Here is a 16359-nt window from a genome sequence, read left to right on the forward strand (position 1 = left end):
TCTACAGTGTACTGTGATTTTAAGATGACATAGCAGCTTGATGAAACTGATGTTATGAATTAAGACACTCCTCATACACAGATGATTAAAAGAAGCCATAAATCTGAGCTATCCATATATTTTTTCCTTCTTTTTATTGAGAGGGTAACAGCTTACTGTTAACTATACATATATATTTCTTGTTAGTGAGAGGGTAACAGCTTACTGTTAACTATCCATGTATATTTCTTCTTGTTATTGAGAGGGTAACAGCTCACTGTTAACTGTCCATATATATTCCTTCTTGTTATTGAGAGGGTAACAGCTCACTGTTAACTATCCATGTATATCCCTTCTTGTCATTGAGAGGGTAACAGCTTACTGTTAAGAACGGTTGTTGGCACATGAGTAAAGCTTCTCATTTTCCCATGACAGGTGTCTATCAAGCATCTCAGCCCAGGCTAGGCCCTCCCCCACCACCCTGTACTCTTTCTCCAACAGCATACTACTTAATTTCCAAACACATGTACATGGACGTGTGTGTGTATATATCCCAAGTGTACATCATGTGCATTTTTATGATTTAAGTGGTACAAGACAGAAGCCTAAACTTTTAGCCTCTAAAGTATTCTGACTGACTCACACTTGCTGGAGGCCGGTTCCCACTGTTGGACAGCTTCCACATTTTCATAGAAATACGGGCTGGATTAATATTTTTAATGACACTGTCATCTTCAGAAATAACGGTAATCATAAAATCTGTCAGACAAAAATTATTTCGATTCAATTAGTGATAAAATGGAATTACTTACTTTATGATCTAACAATACCACTCTTAGACATTTACCTAATAACATGCAAACACTAATTATGAGGGACACACACCCCTGTGTTCACAGCTGCATTATTCTTTTTTTTAATGCTTTATTTATTATTGTATAGAGACAGAGAGACACTGAGAGGGGAAGATAGAGAGGGAGAGACAGAGACACCTGCAGCGCTGCTTCACCACTCGTGAAGCTTTCCCCCTGTAGGTGGGGAGCAGGGGCTCGAACCTGGGTCCTTGCATATTGTGACGTGTGCGCTCAGCCAGGTGCATAAAGAAATGCCAGTTTCTAAGAAAGAACTGCAGCATCTATCTCTGGGAGGTGGGGGTGGAGATGCCAACTTTGAATGAAGAAATGCCAGTTTCTAAGACAGAACTGGTGGAAGGGTGGAGATAATAACTGGTGATATGGAGCTATATCCTACACTCTTACAATTTTGTGACCCACTAATAATTACAAAAATTGAAAAAGAAATCAATTGATGGATTTAGCTCAATGTATACTTTACTGTAGATATTTTCTTTAGATGTTAATAATAACTTGACCGTTAAAAAGGAAGCAGAACACAGAACAAGAGAACACAGAGCTAACTCATTTTATGTATTCTTTTATTATTTATTTATCTTCCTTTTTTGTTGTTGCCCTTGTTGTGGTTATTATTATTGTTGTAAGTGATGTCACCGTTGTTGGGTAGGACAGAGAGAAATGGAGAGAGGAGGGGAAGACAGAGAGGGGAGAGACAGAGAGACACCTGCAGCGCTGCCTCACCACCCGTGAAGCGACCGCCCTGCAGGTGGGGAGCTGGGGGCTCGAACCCGTATCCTTACACCGGTCCTTACGCTTTGTGCCATTTGCACTTAACCCTCTATGCTACCGCCTGACCCCTATGAATTTATTTTAAGTCGGAATTACTTACCAGTAAAAACATCTCCTGCTAAAAAGGAAATGTCTTTGTCGTATTTAACATTGAGATGAACAGGCTTTGCAGGATCTGGAAGAATCATTAACTTAATGACAGGTCCATCTATGGTAGTCTTGTTATAGGTAGCTTTAACCTGTATAGTATGCTCGCCTCTAACAAGACAAAGGAAAGGGGAAGGGGCATGCAAGATCATTAGCTATGACCTAAAAGGTCTGAGACGAATCACACAAAGGTAACTGATTTAGAGAACCCCATTCCTGCTCTGTGCTCCTTCCCGCTTTTGTATTTACTGAAGGAGAGAGACAGAAGAGGAGAGAGAGAATGAGAGAGAACATCAGACACCACTCTGATAACTCTATGTTGGCTACCCACTGTGCCACACCGCCCTCCAAGCTGCTTCGGTGCATTCTCAGCTCCTGCGTCACATTAAATAGAAGGCTGCTTAACTAGCCTCAGCAGTACTGAGAGAACCAGTATCTACAGTGCCAGCCAGCCCTCAGTCTCCTGGCTCTTACCTAGGGGCACAGACACTGAATACTCCCAAATTAGCTCGGCCTCTTTCGTCTGTTTTATGTTGTTGATTTGAAGGACTGAGCTAAAAACAAACAAACAAACAAAAAAAAACAGAAAATTCTAGATATCAAATTCTTTTCCTCTATGAAAATGCTTTATTCTTCTATTATTACTTTAACAGTTATACTGCATATGCTTGTAAAACAAAATATTCTAATATTCTACTTGGAGCTAGGTGCAATAATGTAAGGTGTAATAATATAATCCAAAAGATAACAACGACTTATTTTGATCAATTAAATTATAATTACTTACTCTGTTAGGTGTCAGAATTTCTGTGGTCACTGATACATCAAGAGAAATTTGATTATAAACACACAGGTGGTATATTCCAAAACTGGAGCGGGGAGGGTTGAAGGGGATGGCATTAGGGAAAAAACCACCAGTACACACTGAAAAGAGGAAATCATAATGTTGTGTCCACTGTCTCTCCACCTGTCTCTCGTGTGTGTTCAAGACTGCTTAAGTCTCTGTGCAATGCAACCTCCACAGTGATAACCAAGCTCTCACTTCCCAGGAGTGAAAAGTCATGGTGGGCACACTTCCTAATCACTGGTTACAAGAGTCCATCTTTCACAGACACTTCTCTACAATTATATGCTGACTTGGGTTCTAAAAGTATCTCTCAGGAACAACACAACAGACCCCTTTGTGGGCCCCCAGAGGACCTGGCCCTCAACTTGGATCAACAATGACAGCGAATGTTCCATCCTCCAAAGGGAGGATGGAGAATTCAGAGGCTAGACAACATACTCTATGCTACACCTGGGGAAGATGGGTCCTGATGTTGGGGCAGCTTGGAACATTCCTACTCATGACCACAGAATGTGAGCTCAGGGATGCAGAGGTCACATAGGATCCCAAGCTGAATATGGGGCCCAGATCACATCAAATTGATGGGGTTTACAGTCAACAATATTTATACCCCTTTTCCCATATTAGGGAGCTACTCTCTTCCCTGATCCAGCTTTCTGGTCCTTTTTCCAGCCATGACATTGTCTCCCCAAACAATAACTTGGATCCACCTGCATATTAGATTTCAGGCTCAGGGGGAAAAAAAAAACCTAGTATAGCCACAGGCCCTTTGGAATATAACTAAAATATGCCTACTAGCTATAAAATGGAGGAACCCCCCCCCAACTCTTCATCTGCACTATTCCAGCCTTTAGGTTCATGATTGGTCAACTATTTGTTTGGCTTTGTATGTTAACCTTCTTTTCAGCTTACAGGTTCCAGATGCTAGCAGCCGGCCAGATTTCCCTGGACAGACAACCCCACCAATGTGTCCTGGAGCTCCGATTCCCCAGAGCCCTGCCCCACTAGGGAAAGAGAGAGACAGACTGGGAGTATGGATCCACCTGTCAACGCCCATGTTCAGCGGGGAAGCAATTACAGAAGCCAGACCTTCCACCTTCTGCATCCCACATGATCTTGGGTCTATACTCCCAGAGGGATAAAGAATAGGAAAGCTATCAGGGGAGGGGATGGGATATGGAGATCTGGTGGTGGGAATTGTACAGAGGTGTACCCCTCTTATCCTATGGTTTTGTCAGTTTCCTTTTTATAAATAAAAAAAAAAAAAAGAATCTCCCCTGGGGCCAAATGTTAAATTAACAAAAGTCAGTATGTAGACAACAGCAGGAGAAAATTCAGCCTCTCCTAAATCCTAATAGTCTGTGCTGAATGAAACTGATGTAAGGTAAGCGTGGTACATGTTCTGGGTTCAAGCTCCCAGTCTCCCGCCAGATATAAATCTTACCTGCTCAGCATAATTACGTAAAACTTTTAGGATGACTTACATCAAGCAGGCACAAAGTAATTAATTAAGTGTAAACTCTCAAAATAAGAGACTAAAGCCTAAAGGCGTTATCATAAAGATGAAACCCAGCATTTGAAGTGAACAGCACTGAAGTTTAGTGCTCACCTTTACATGGCTGTGCTTTATGAGACTTATCTTGACTTGCGGAACAGGGGCTGGATTGTCCCACTGATCACAGAGTTGAACAACGAGAGGATGCAGCAGTTCGCGTCCATTTATTACTGGAATGGACTGTAACAGACACAAGTATTTTAAGAAACAATAAGACATATGTACCAAATAATATATTGCTAGGTGTAGCTACAAAATAATCACTTAGTCTACTCTCTTAAAAATGGCTTCTTTCGTCAATGTAAATGTACTTTTGAAAGTCAACTACCTTATCAGAAATAATCCTTTACTTATAGAAACGGGAAATGATCTGATAACAGTCAAAGTGGCGGAGGGGTCAGGTGATGATAGACCTAGTGAAGCACCAAGTTGCCGTGCATAAGGACCCAGGTTCGCTCAAGTCCCCAGCTACAGAAAGGAAGCTTCCTAAGTGGTGAAGCAGGCTGCAGGTATCCTTCTTGTTCCTCTGCCTCCCTCACCTGTACTACTTCTGCATCTAAAAAAAAAGGGGGGGGGGGGATCAGGCGGTAGTGCAGCAGGTTAAGTGTAGGTGGCACAAGGCACAAGGACCGGCGGAAAGATCCTGGTTCGAGCCCCCAGCTCTCCACCTGCAGAGGAGTCGCTTCACAGGTGGTGAAGCAGGTCTGCAGGTGTCTGTCTTTCTCTCCCCCTCTGTCTTCTCCTCCTCTCTCCATTTCTCTCTGTCCTCTCCAACAACGACAACAATAACAACAATAATAACTACAAAAATAAAACAACAAGGGCAACAAAAGGGAATGAATAAATAAAAATAATTGAAAAAAAAAGATTAAGCACACACATTACAGTGCGCAAGGACCCAGCTTCACGCCCCGGGTCCCCACCTGCAGGGGGAAAAGTTTCACAAGTGGTGAAGCAGGGCTGCAGGTGTGTCTCTGTCTCTCTTCCTCCTACCTATCTCTCCCTGCCCTCTCAATTTCTGTTTCTATCCAACAGTAAATAAAAACATTTTAAAAGTATTTGTAAAAGAAAACAAAAAAGGCCACCGGGAGTATTAGATTCATCATGCAGCACCTCATCCCAGTGAAAACTCTGGTGGCCAAGATCTGTGTCAGAGAAACACCCACTGGAAGCAGAAGCGCATTTCTTGTGCTGGTCAGCACTGGCTGCCATCTAAGTCCGCTTCTCTGTCAGGCCCAGTCCTCTGCAACTGCACATGGAGACACAGCAGGACAGTGGTGATCTGCACTGTCCTGAGGTTTGAATTACCTCCTCATTTTCCCTACTTTATGGAAACCTGTGTGACACTCAGAATTCAAACTACTGAACAGTAAATATACTCAATACTTCCAAGCTCTTCTAAAATACCAAAGACTGATACTCTTTTACCACCTTCCATGATGCCAACATCATTTTGACACCAAAAGCAGGTAAGAGACGCACAAAAAAAGAAAGACACAGGCCCATTTCCCTGATGAACAGAGGCCATGATGCTGAACAAAACCCTAGCAAGCAGGATAGAGCAGTACACTGAGAAGGTCGCACATCACTGTCAAGTGCAATTTATCTCCTGACTCACCCCATATGTTGAGCATCAGTAGTGCAGTGTATGCAAGTCAATAAATATGATCAACCACATCAAGAAAAATGACTGTTTCAACAGATGCAGGGAAAGCCTTTGACAAGATTCAGCATTCTCTCAGGATCAAAACGTTTTAAAAATGGGGACAGAGAGATCAACCCTCAATCAACTGGGTTGTTGGCAAAGTCACAACAGACTTTGTTTTTCTATGCAACAATGCATCATGACTACTGCAATAACATGTCAAGTCTATATACAGCAGAACTACAGCTAACATCATATTCACTGGTAGGAAGCGAAAAGCCTTCCCACTCAGATCAAGAAGAAGGCAGGACTACCAACAACCACTATTAGTACCCACGTGCTGCACTGTAAACCATCAGCCCCCTTGCCCCCCCCCCCCCGACACAACATGAAAAATGATAAACCCTGAGACCACCTGGGATTGAAACAAGACGGAACTAGAACGACTACAGGAACCCACCAAATCACCGGTGAGTGCAAACACACGTGGCTGGTGACAGAGAGGAGCCTAGGGAGAAACTAAGTGACTGCTAACAGTCCAGCATTTTATCAGTTGAGACACCACCTCCAGTCTGCTCCACCAACAAGGGGACAGCTGAAGGGAGGAGAGGACTCCCCAGAGACTCACCAAGTGCAACTCTGAGTCTCCACTGCTACTGCCCTCAGAGTCTGGAGGAGCAGCAGGGAGGGACGCCGGGGGACAGAGATCTAACCAGGAAACTCAGGAGAAGGCCTATACCTCGGTGGCATAGCTGTGGGGCTGCGAAAGTCTCTTTGCATAACCACTGGATTATCTCTGCCACACCCTGCTTTATCTCTTGGTCAGGAGTCAGTGATTAAGCCAAGAAGCCTATTGATAGTTTAAAAGCCCTCAGGCTCCCATAGCCTACAGGGAAGGAAAAAAAAAAGAGAGAGACTTTTAAATCACTGAACTCCAACTCAGGGATTAAAATACTATTGAAACAACTGTTAACTTCCACAACTGTGAACCCTTTAATCACCTTACTTAGACACAAGTCAATCCAGGAAAATAGTGATCAGTAATTTGAAAAATACTAAGATACGGAACTCATAACATAATATATAAAATGGGTAAACCAACAAGAAGAAATATTGGAGAAACTAACCAGGAGAACAGTCCAGCTAAAAGCCCCCCAAAGGATGAAGCACAAAATAACGAGTTCAACATCCAAACATTAGCTAAGGAAATAATCACAGGAGTGAGTAGAGTTTGAAAGAATTGTAATCAGAAATACAGGAACAACAAATGAGACTCCGGAAGAAAACACTAATTATCTCAAGGTTATTAGAGAACTGAAAGCTGAAATCGCTGAGCTAAGACCACAACTAGCTGAACAAGCTAAAACATTATCAGAACAGGGAAACAAAATATATGAACTCCAGAAAACAGTAGAGGGCAGAAAGAACAGAATCAATGAGGCTGAAGACAGAATTAGCAAGATCGAGGACGAATTAGAGACAACTAAAAAAAGAAGTAAGAGATCTCAAAAAAAGATTAAGAGATGCTGAAAACAACAACAGAGACCTATGGGATGACTTCAAAAGAAATAATATATGTATTATTAGCATACCAGAGGAAGAAAGAGAGGGAGGGGAAGAAAGCATTTTCCAGGCCATAGTAGCTGAGAACTTCTCTAGTCTAGACAACATCAAAGACATAAAGATTCAAGAAGCCCAGAGGGTCCCAAACAGAATTAACGCAGACTTAAAGACACCAAGACACATCCAATTTTAAGAATAGAAAGGAATAAGGATAAAGAAAGGATCCTGAAGGCTGCAAGAGAAAAACAAAGAGTCACCTACAAAGGAAAACCCGTAAGATTAGCAGCAGACTTCTCTACACAAACACTACAGGCCAGAAGAGAATGGCAAGATATCTATCGAGTGCTCAATGAGAAAGGCTTTCAACCAAGAATACTACATCCTGCTAGACTATCGTTCAGACTAGAGGGAGGCATCAAAACCTTCTCAGACAAGCCTGCCCTGAAAGAAGTTCTGAAAGGTCTTCTTTTCTTTTTTTTTTTTGGTCTCTATTTATTGAATAGAAACAGCCAGAAATTGAAAGGGAAGGGAGAGTTAGAGAGGGAGAGGGACAGAGAGACACCTGTAAACCTGCTTCACCACTCGTGAAGTTTCCCCTCCTTGCACGTGGGGAGCAGGGGTTCAAACCTGGGTCCTTATGCATGATAACCTGTCAGGTTAGCCAGATGTGCCACCGCCAGGCCCTGTGATTGTCAGTTATTACCTTAACATTATTCCACCCAATTCACTCTAGTGAGTTATTCCACATATGTGCCTTTAATCTGGAAGAGTGATCTTTTTTTCCATCTTTAAAATTTTTAAAAATATTTTTTATTCTCCTTTTTGTTGCCCTTATTTTTTATTGTTGTTGTAGTTATTATTGTTGTTGTTGGATAGGACAGAGAGAAATGGAGAGAGGAGGGGAAGACAGAGAGGGGGAGAGAAAGATAAGACACCTGGGACCTGCTTCACCGCCTGTGAAGTGACTCCCCTGCAGGTGGCAGGAGCCAGTGGCTTGAATCAGGATCCTTAAGCCAGTCCTTGCGCCATGTACGCTTCACCTGCTGCATTACCGCCTGACTCCCTAAGAGTGATCTTTTTACTCCAATTTTTAAAGAATAAAAATGAGAATAAAGATATTCAGAAATCTGGACTGGAAGAATTTTAATATAGTTTATTCCTATCCATGGGAATCAGAATGCTAGGATAGTTAAATATTAAAATGAAATGCAGAGAGGCCCAAATACATTTCTTGGCTAACAAGTACAGAATATAAAGGAAGATGATAGTCTTGAGAGAGTCAGTGTTAGACTGAGATAGTCTGTGCTTCACTTATTTTACAACCTATGGAAAGTTACTGATAGTCTGACCCTTGCTAACTTTACCTGTAATATGATTTTTTTTTTGTATTTTTTTAAATTTCTTTATTGGGGAATTAATGTTTTACATTCAAAAGTAAGTACAATAATTTATACATGCATAACATTCCCCAGTTTCCCATATAACAATATGAAAGGTCTTCTATAAACAGACCATCATAAATAGGACATACATCAGAACACTCTAAGACTCTACAAGAATGGCGTTAAAATATCTTCAATTTTTGATATCAATAAATGTCAATGGCCTGAATTCACCTATTAAAAGACACAGAGTAGGAAGATGGATCAGAAAACACAACCCAACAATATGCTGTCTACAGGAAACCCACCTAACTCAACAAGACAAACACAGACTTAAAGTGAAAGGATGGAAAACTATCATTCAAGCCAATGGCCCACAAAAAGGGGCAGGAACAGCTATTCTCATATCTGACATGATAGACTTTAAAATACATAAGATTAAAAAAGATAGGAATGGACACTACTTAATGCTCAGAGGATCAGTCAATCAAGAGGACTTAACAATTATTAACATCTATGCACCCAATGAGAAGCCATCTAAATACATCAAACGTCTACTGAAAGAGCTACAGCAATATATTAACAGCAACACAGTCATTGTAGGGGACTTCAACACCCCACTCTCTCAACTTGACAGATCATCCAGGCAGAAAATCAATACAGACATGAGGGAGCTAAATGAAGAGATCAATAAACTAGCACTAATGGACATTTTCAGAGTCATTCATCCCAAGAAACTGGAATACACATTTTACTCAAATCCACATGGGTCATTCTCAAGGATAGACCATATGTTAGGCCACAAAGACAGCATCAGCCAATTCAAGAGCATTGAAATCATCCCAAGCATCTTCTCAGACCACAGTGGAACTAAACTAACACTTACCAATCAACAAAAGATTAGTAATAGTCCCAAAATGTGGAAGCTCAACAGTACACTTCTTAACAACCTCTGGGTCAAAGAAGAAATAAAGGAAGAAATCAAAATGTTTCAAGAGTTCAATGAAAATGAAGACACAAGCTATCAAAATATTTGGGACACAGCTAAGGCAGTACACTAAGAGGGAAGTTCATAGCTATACAAGCACACATTAAGAAACAAGAAAAAGCACAACCCACTCATCAACAGAAGCTGACTAAGAAGATCTGAAAGGGAAACTAAAAGCAGGACCTGATCAAATTGTAAGTAGGGCACCAAAGTAAAAACCCTGTGGTGAGGGGTAGACATGCAGCTTCCTGGGCCAGTGGGGGGTGGGAGTGGGCGGGAGGGAAGGGTCACAGTCCTTTGGTGGTGGGAATGGTGTTTATGTACACTCCTAGCAAAATGTAGACACATAAATCAGTAGTTAATTAATATGAGAGGGGGAAATCAATTGTATGTCTCAAAGTTTCTCAAAAGACAAACTGAATCTTTTTAATATATAGGCTATGTATTTGATATGCGGACTCTCTCAAAAGCCTAGACCAAGTAGATTAGAAGCATCCAATAGCACAGCTATATACAAGATACTGGGTACTGTACAGCAAACCATAACAAAGGGACTTATCAAAGTTAACCCAATTACCAAATAATGTGATGATAACATTAACTATCGATTGTCTTTTTGAACCCTAAGACAGCAGGAACCTCACATCTTCACTATAGAGCCCCTACTTCCCCCAGTCCTGGAACCCTTGGATAGGGCCCACTTTCCCGTATGCATCTCCCAATCCAAACCAAATAATATTGTATCCGCCGACCACAACCTAACCAAAGCAACGATTGCCACCTCAACATGCTTCACCTCAGACTGTATCCAGAGACTTCACGTGTGGAATGACAACCCTTCAGCTTCATTACTCGGGTGAGATCTTTCCTTTAATAGTACACTCTAATTTCATCTCAGGTAGTTCACTTTCTAACAAAGTCCCATAACCTAGATATACACCAGTTTCTGTGAGAGAGAGCTTATGTGCACACGTATCCATAAACTAGTGCAAAATATATACCTGAAAGCAGGATTACACTAGAGTTTGCAGTGAGTACCTCCCTAACACTTCCTCTCCACTATTCCAAGCTTGGGATCCATGATTGCTCAACAAATTGTTTGGCTTCATATGTTAACTCTCTTTTCAATCACCAGGTTCCAGATGTCATCAGGATGCCGGCCAGGCTTCCCTGGACTGAAGACCCCACCAATGTGTCCTGGAGCTCCGCTTCCCCAGAGACCCACCCTACTAGGGAAAGAGAGAGGCAGACTGGGAGTATGGACCGACCAGTCAACGCCCATGTTCAGCGGGGAAGCAATTACAGAAGCCAGACCTTCTACCTTCTGCAACCCTCAACGACCCTGGGTCCATGCTCCCAGAGGGATAGAGAATGGGAAAACTACCATGGGAGGGGGTGGGTTATGGGGACTGGGTGTTGGGAATTGTGTGGAGTTGTACCCCTCCTACCTTATGCTTTTGTTCACTAATCCTTTCTTAAATAAAAAATTTAAAAAAAAAAAAAAGCACAAATAAACAGCCTGATTGTTCATCTTAAAGACCTAGAAGAAGAAGAACAAAGGAACCCTAAAGCAACCAGAAGGACAGAAATCACTAAAGTTATCGCAGAAATAAATAACACTGAGAATAAGAAAACCATACAAAAGATCAACGAAAGTAAATGTTGGTTCTTCGAAAGAGTGAACAAGATCGACAAACCTTTAGCCAAATTCACAAAACAAAAAAGGGAGAAGACCCAAATAAATCGGATACTAAATAAAAGAGGAGATATCACAACAGACACCACAGAAATTCAACATATCATGCCAGGCTTCTATGAACAACTATATGCCACCAAGCCAGAGAACCTGGAAGAAATGGACAATTTCCTAGATATCTACCAACTTCCAAAACTAAGTAAAGAAGAAGTAGATAACATGAACAGGCCCATCACAGCTAATGAAATTGAAACAGTTATCAAAAATTTCCCCAAAAATAAAAGTCCTGGACCAGATGGTTTTACAAATGAAGTCTACAAAACCTTCAAAGAAGAACTAATACCTCTACTTTTAAAAGTCTTCCAGAAGATTGAAGACACTGGAATACTCCCTGCCAGCTTCTATGAAGCCAACATCACCCTGATACCAAAAGCAGACAGGGACACAACCAAAAAAGAAAACTACAGACCAATATCTCTGATAAACATAGATGCTAAAATACTGAACAAAATTCTAGCCAACCGGATACAGCAGTATATCAAAAAGATTGTTCATCATGACCAAGTGGGGTTCCCCTAGGGATGTAAGGTTGGTTTAATATACGTAAATCAATCAATGTGATCCACCACACATCAACAAAATCAAAAACCACATGGTCATATCAATAGATGCAGAGAAAGCCTTTGACAAAATAAAACATCCCTTTATGATCAAAACACTACAAAAAATGCGAATAGGTGGAAAATTCCTCAAGATAGTGGAGTCTATATATAGCAAACCTACAGCCAACATCATACTCAATGGTGAAAAACTGGAAGCATTTCCCCTCAGATCAGGTACTAGACAGGGCTGCCTACTATCACCATTACTATTCAACATAGTGTTGGAAGTTCTTGCCATAGCAATCAGGCAGGAGCAAGGAATTAAAGGCATCCAGATTGGAAGAGAAGAAGTCAAACTCTCCTTATTTGCAGATGACATGATAGTATACACGGAAAAACCTAAGGAATCCAGCAAGAAACTTTTGGAAATCATCAGGAAATACAGAAAGGTGTCAGGCTACAAAATTAACATTCAAAAGTCAGTGGCATTCCTCTATGCAAACACTAAGGTAGAAGAAGTTGAAATCCAGAAATCAATTCCTTTTACTATAGCAACAAAAACAATAAAATATCTAGGAGTAAACCTAACCAAAGAAGTGAAAGACTTCTATACTGAAAATTATGAGTTACTACTCAAGGAAATTGAAAAAGACACAAAGAAGTGGAAAGATATTCCATGTTCATGGGTTGGAAGAATTAACATCATCAAAATGAATATACTACCCAGAGCCATCTACAAATTTAATGCTATCCCCATCAAGATCCCAAGCACATTTTTTAGGAGAATAGAACAAATGCTACAAATGTTGATCTGGAACCAGAAAAGACCTAGAATTGCCAAAACAATCTTGAGAAAAAATAAAAGAACTGGAGGCATCACACTCCAGATCTCAAACTGTATTATAGGGCCACTGTCATCAAAACTGCTTGGTACTGGAACATGAATAGACACACTGACCAGTGGAATAGAATTGAGAACCCAGAAGTGAGCCCCCACACCTATAGACATCTAATCTTTGACAAAGGGGCTCAGACTATTCAATGGGGAAAGCAGAGTCTCTTCAACAAATGCTGTTGGAAACAATGGGTTGAAACATGCAGAAGAATGAAACTGAACCACTGTATTTCACCAAACACAAAAGTAAATTCCAAGTGGATCAAGGACTTGGATGTTAGACCACAAATTATCAGATACTTAGAAGAAAATATTGGCAGAACTCTTTTCCTTATAAATTTTAAAGACATTTTCAATGAAACGAGTCCAATTACAAAGAAGATTAAGGCAAGTATAAACCTATGGGACTACATCAAATTAATAAGCTTCTTCACAGCAAAAGAAACCACTACCCAAACCAAGAGACCCCTCACAGAATGGGAGAAGATCTTTACATGCCATACATCAGACAAGAGTTTAATAACCAACATATATAAAGAGCTTCCCAAACTCAACAGCAAGACAACAAATAACGCCATCCAAAAATGGGGGGAGGACATGGACAGAATAGTCACCACAGAAGAGATCCAAAAGGCCAAGAAACACATGAAAAAATGCTCCAAGTCTCTGACTGTCAGAGAAATGCAAATAAAGACAACAACAAGATACCACTTCACTCCTGTGAGAATGTCATACATCAGAAAAGGTAACAGCAGCAAATGCTGGAGAGGCTGTGGGGTCAAAGGAACCCTCCTACACTGCTGGTGGGAATGTCAATTGGTCCAACCTCTGTGGAGAGCAGGCTGGAGAACTCTCAGAAGGCTAGAAATGGACCTACCCTATGACCCTGCAATTCCTCTCCTGGGGATAGATCCTAAGGAACCCAAAACACCCACCCAAAAAGATCTGTGTACACACATGTTCTTGGCAGCACAATTTGTAATAGCCAAAACCTGGAAGCAACCCAGGTGTCCAACAACAGATGAGTGGCTGAGCAAGTTGTGGTATATATACACAATGGAATACTACTCAGCTATAAAAAATGATGACTTCACCGTTTTCAGCCCATCTTGGATGGACCTTGAATAAATCATGTTGAGTGAAGTAAGTCAGAAACAAAAGGATGAATATGGGATGATCTCACTCTCAGACAGAAGTTAAAAAACAAGATCAGAAAAGAAAACAGAAGTAGAACCTGAAATAGAATTGGCGTATCGCACCAAAGTAAAAGACTCTGGGGTGGGGGTGGGTGGGTGGGGAGAATACAGGTCTGAGAAGGATTCAGAGGACCTAGTGGGGGTTGTATTGTTAAATGGGAAACTGGGGAATGTTATGCATGTACAAACTATTGTACTTACTGTTGAATGTAAAACATTAATTCCCCAATAATAAAAAAATAAATTAATTAAAAGAAAGAGAGAGTAGAGGGGTAGCAAGATGGTGGCAGAGATGGTGGAGCTGCATAAGCTGAAGCTTGTGGAACTAAAAGCAAGAATGTCTTGCTCATGCTCTGGTGACCAAGGGAATAAAACAAGATTTCATCAACAGGCTTCAGGCATATCTTGAAGAACATGCTGAAGAACAGGGAAATGAAGATGTACTGGGAGATGAAACAGGAAGAAGAACCAAAGACCATGGAACTGCCTGTCAAAGAAGAACCCTCTGTAGATATGACAGCAGAGAAGAAAGTGGTCAAAATGACACCTGGAATGCCACAGACTGAGTGAGAGGATGCCGAAGAGAGCTGAACGATTCAATGGACCTGTAAGTCTGGAGAGTAAAAAGCTGCCGGGCAGCTAGATTTGGGGTTTCTTCAGTCTCATCAAAAGGCCTATCACCTGACACCAAGACTATAATTAACCTTGATAAACTAAAGCAAAGAGCTCAAAGATCTGGTCTAAATATCTCGATCTCCACAAAGTCTGAAGATGAGAAACTGAAAAAGAGGAAGAAGAAATTTGGGATTGTCACAAGTTCTGCTGGAACAGGATCCACAGAAGATACAGAGGCCAAGAAGAGGAAAAGGGCAGAGCGCTTTGGGATTGCCTGATGAAAGACTCTTGATACTTTCTGTTCTCTGCTGGTTTCCAGCTCCCTGATTCTTCTTGGTTTTATATAAAAAATATACATAAATACACACACACACACACCTAAATGCATAGTCATGTGCCTAAGTCCTGCCTCTCAGTGAGGGGGCATGTACCTCAGGTACATCCACAAATTCCAGCAGCAGGACTCACTGCTGTTTCAACTTGCTGTTTTTATTATTATTTGCTTGTTAATTTAAAAAAAGAGAGAGAAACAAGCAAACAAACAAAAAAGAAAATATAAAATAATCTTAAGTTTGACTCTCTGATGTCTCAACACATCTTAATATGGAGGTCTCAGTATATCAGAAATTAAAGCCAAGAAATAAATCAATGCAACAGGAAGTGCAAGCTCCAGTATAAGCTATGGAACAGTAATGATTCTTACATAGCTGCAAGCTCCAGTATAAGCTATGGAACAGTAATGATTCTTACATAGCTGCAAGCTCCAGTATAAGCTATGGAACAGTAACGATTCTTACATAGCTGCAAGCTCCAGTATACGCTATGGAACATAATGATTCTTACATAGCTGCAAGCTCCAGTATAAGCTATGGAACAGTAACGATTCTTACATAGCTGCAAGCTCCAGTATAAGCTATGGAACAGTAACGATTCTTACATAGCTGCAAGCTCCAGTATAAGCTATGGAACAGTAACGATTCTTACATAGCTGCAAGCTCCAGTATAAGCTATGGAACAGTAACGATTCTTACATAGCTGCAAGCTCCAGTATAAGCTATGGAACAGTAATGATTCTTGCAGTATAAGCTATGGAACAGTAATGATTCTTACATAGCTGCAAGCTCCGGTATAAGGTATGGAACAGTAATGATTCTTACATAGCTGCAAGCTCCAGTATACGCTATGGAACAGTAATGATTCTTACATAGCTGGTACTTGCTGGCCCACCCACTAAGTCTGGGAGAAGGATAGTTTCTATCAACAAGATTGCAAACTATAATTTCAAACCTCTGCATGGATACAGAATTACCTAGGTACTTCTTAAAATTGCAGATTCCTAGGTTATCAACCTCAAATACTCTGATTAACTGAATCTGTTGTGAAGCCGATAGATCTGCATGTATATATATTCTGATACAGATGGCCCAAAAACTGCACTTTTGAAAATATTCTAAGAAGGGGGAAATAATTAGGTCTCCTGGACACCTAAAAAAATGTACATTTTCTGGGGGGAAAAATGATAAACATTTTATTACTCTGTCTTTTTGGCACTGTTACTTCCTCAGGGAACTGCATCTGCTCTGCTCTACATGACACTGCGTCCTCT

The 16359-nt window shown here is 40.9% G+C and overlaps 1 protein-coding gene and 1 pseudogene across 3 annotated transcripts in view; one reads left to right on the plus strand and one right to left on the minus strand.

Annotated features, from left to right (window-relative positions):
• SMCHD1 (structural maintenance of chromosomes flexible hinge domain containing 1) overlaps nucleotides 1–16359 on the minus strand; it is a 110847-nt gene that overhangs the window by 25611 nt on the left and 68877 nt on the right. For all 3 annotated transcript variants that reach the window (XM_060200763.1, XM_060200762.1, XM_060200764.1), the window contains 4 exons: nucleotides 4226–4351; nucleotides 2244–2323; nucleotides 1723–1880; nucleotides 623–738 (listed from right to left, as the gene is read on the minus strand). In XM_060200763.1, coding sequence (XP_060056746.1) covers nucleotides 623–738; nucleotides 1723–1880; nucleotides 2244–2323; nucleotides 4226–4351 — 480 coding nt within the window. The remainder of the gene's footprint in view (nucleotides 1–622; nucleotides 739–1722; nucleotides 1881–2243; nucleotides 2324–4225; nucleotides 4352–16359) is intronic.
• LOC103110697 (SAP domain-containing ribonucleoprotein-like) lies at nucleotides 14303–15033 on the plus strand (annotated as a pseudogene).

This window comes from Erinaceus europaeus, chromosome 10 (genome assembly GCF_950295315.1).
Source record: "Erinaceus europaeus chromosome 10, mEriEur2.1, whole genome shotgun sequence".
Taxonomy (NCBI): domain Eukaryota; kingdom Metazoa; phylum Chordata; class Mammalia; order Eulipotyphla; family Erinaceidae; genus Erinaceus; species Erinaceus europaeus.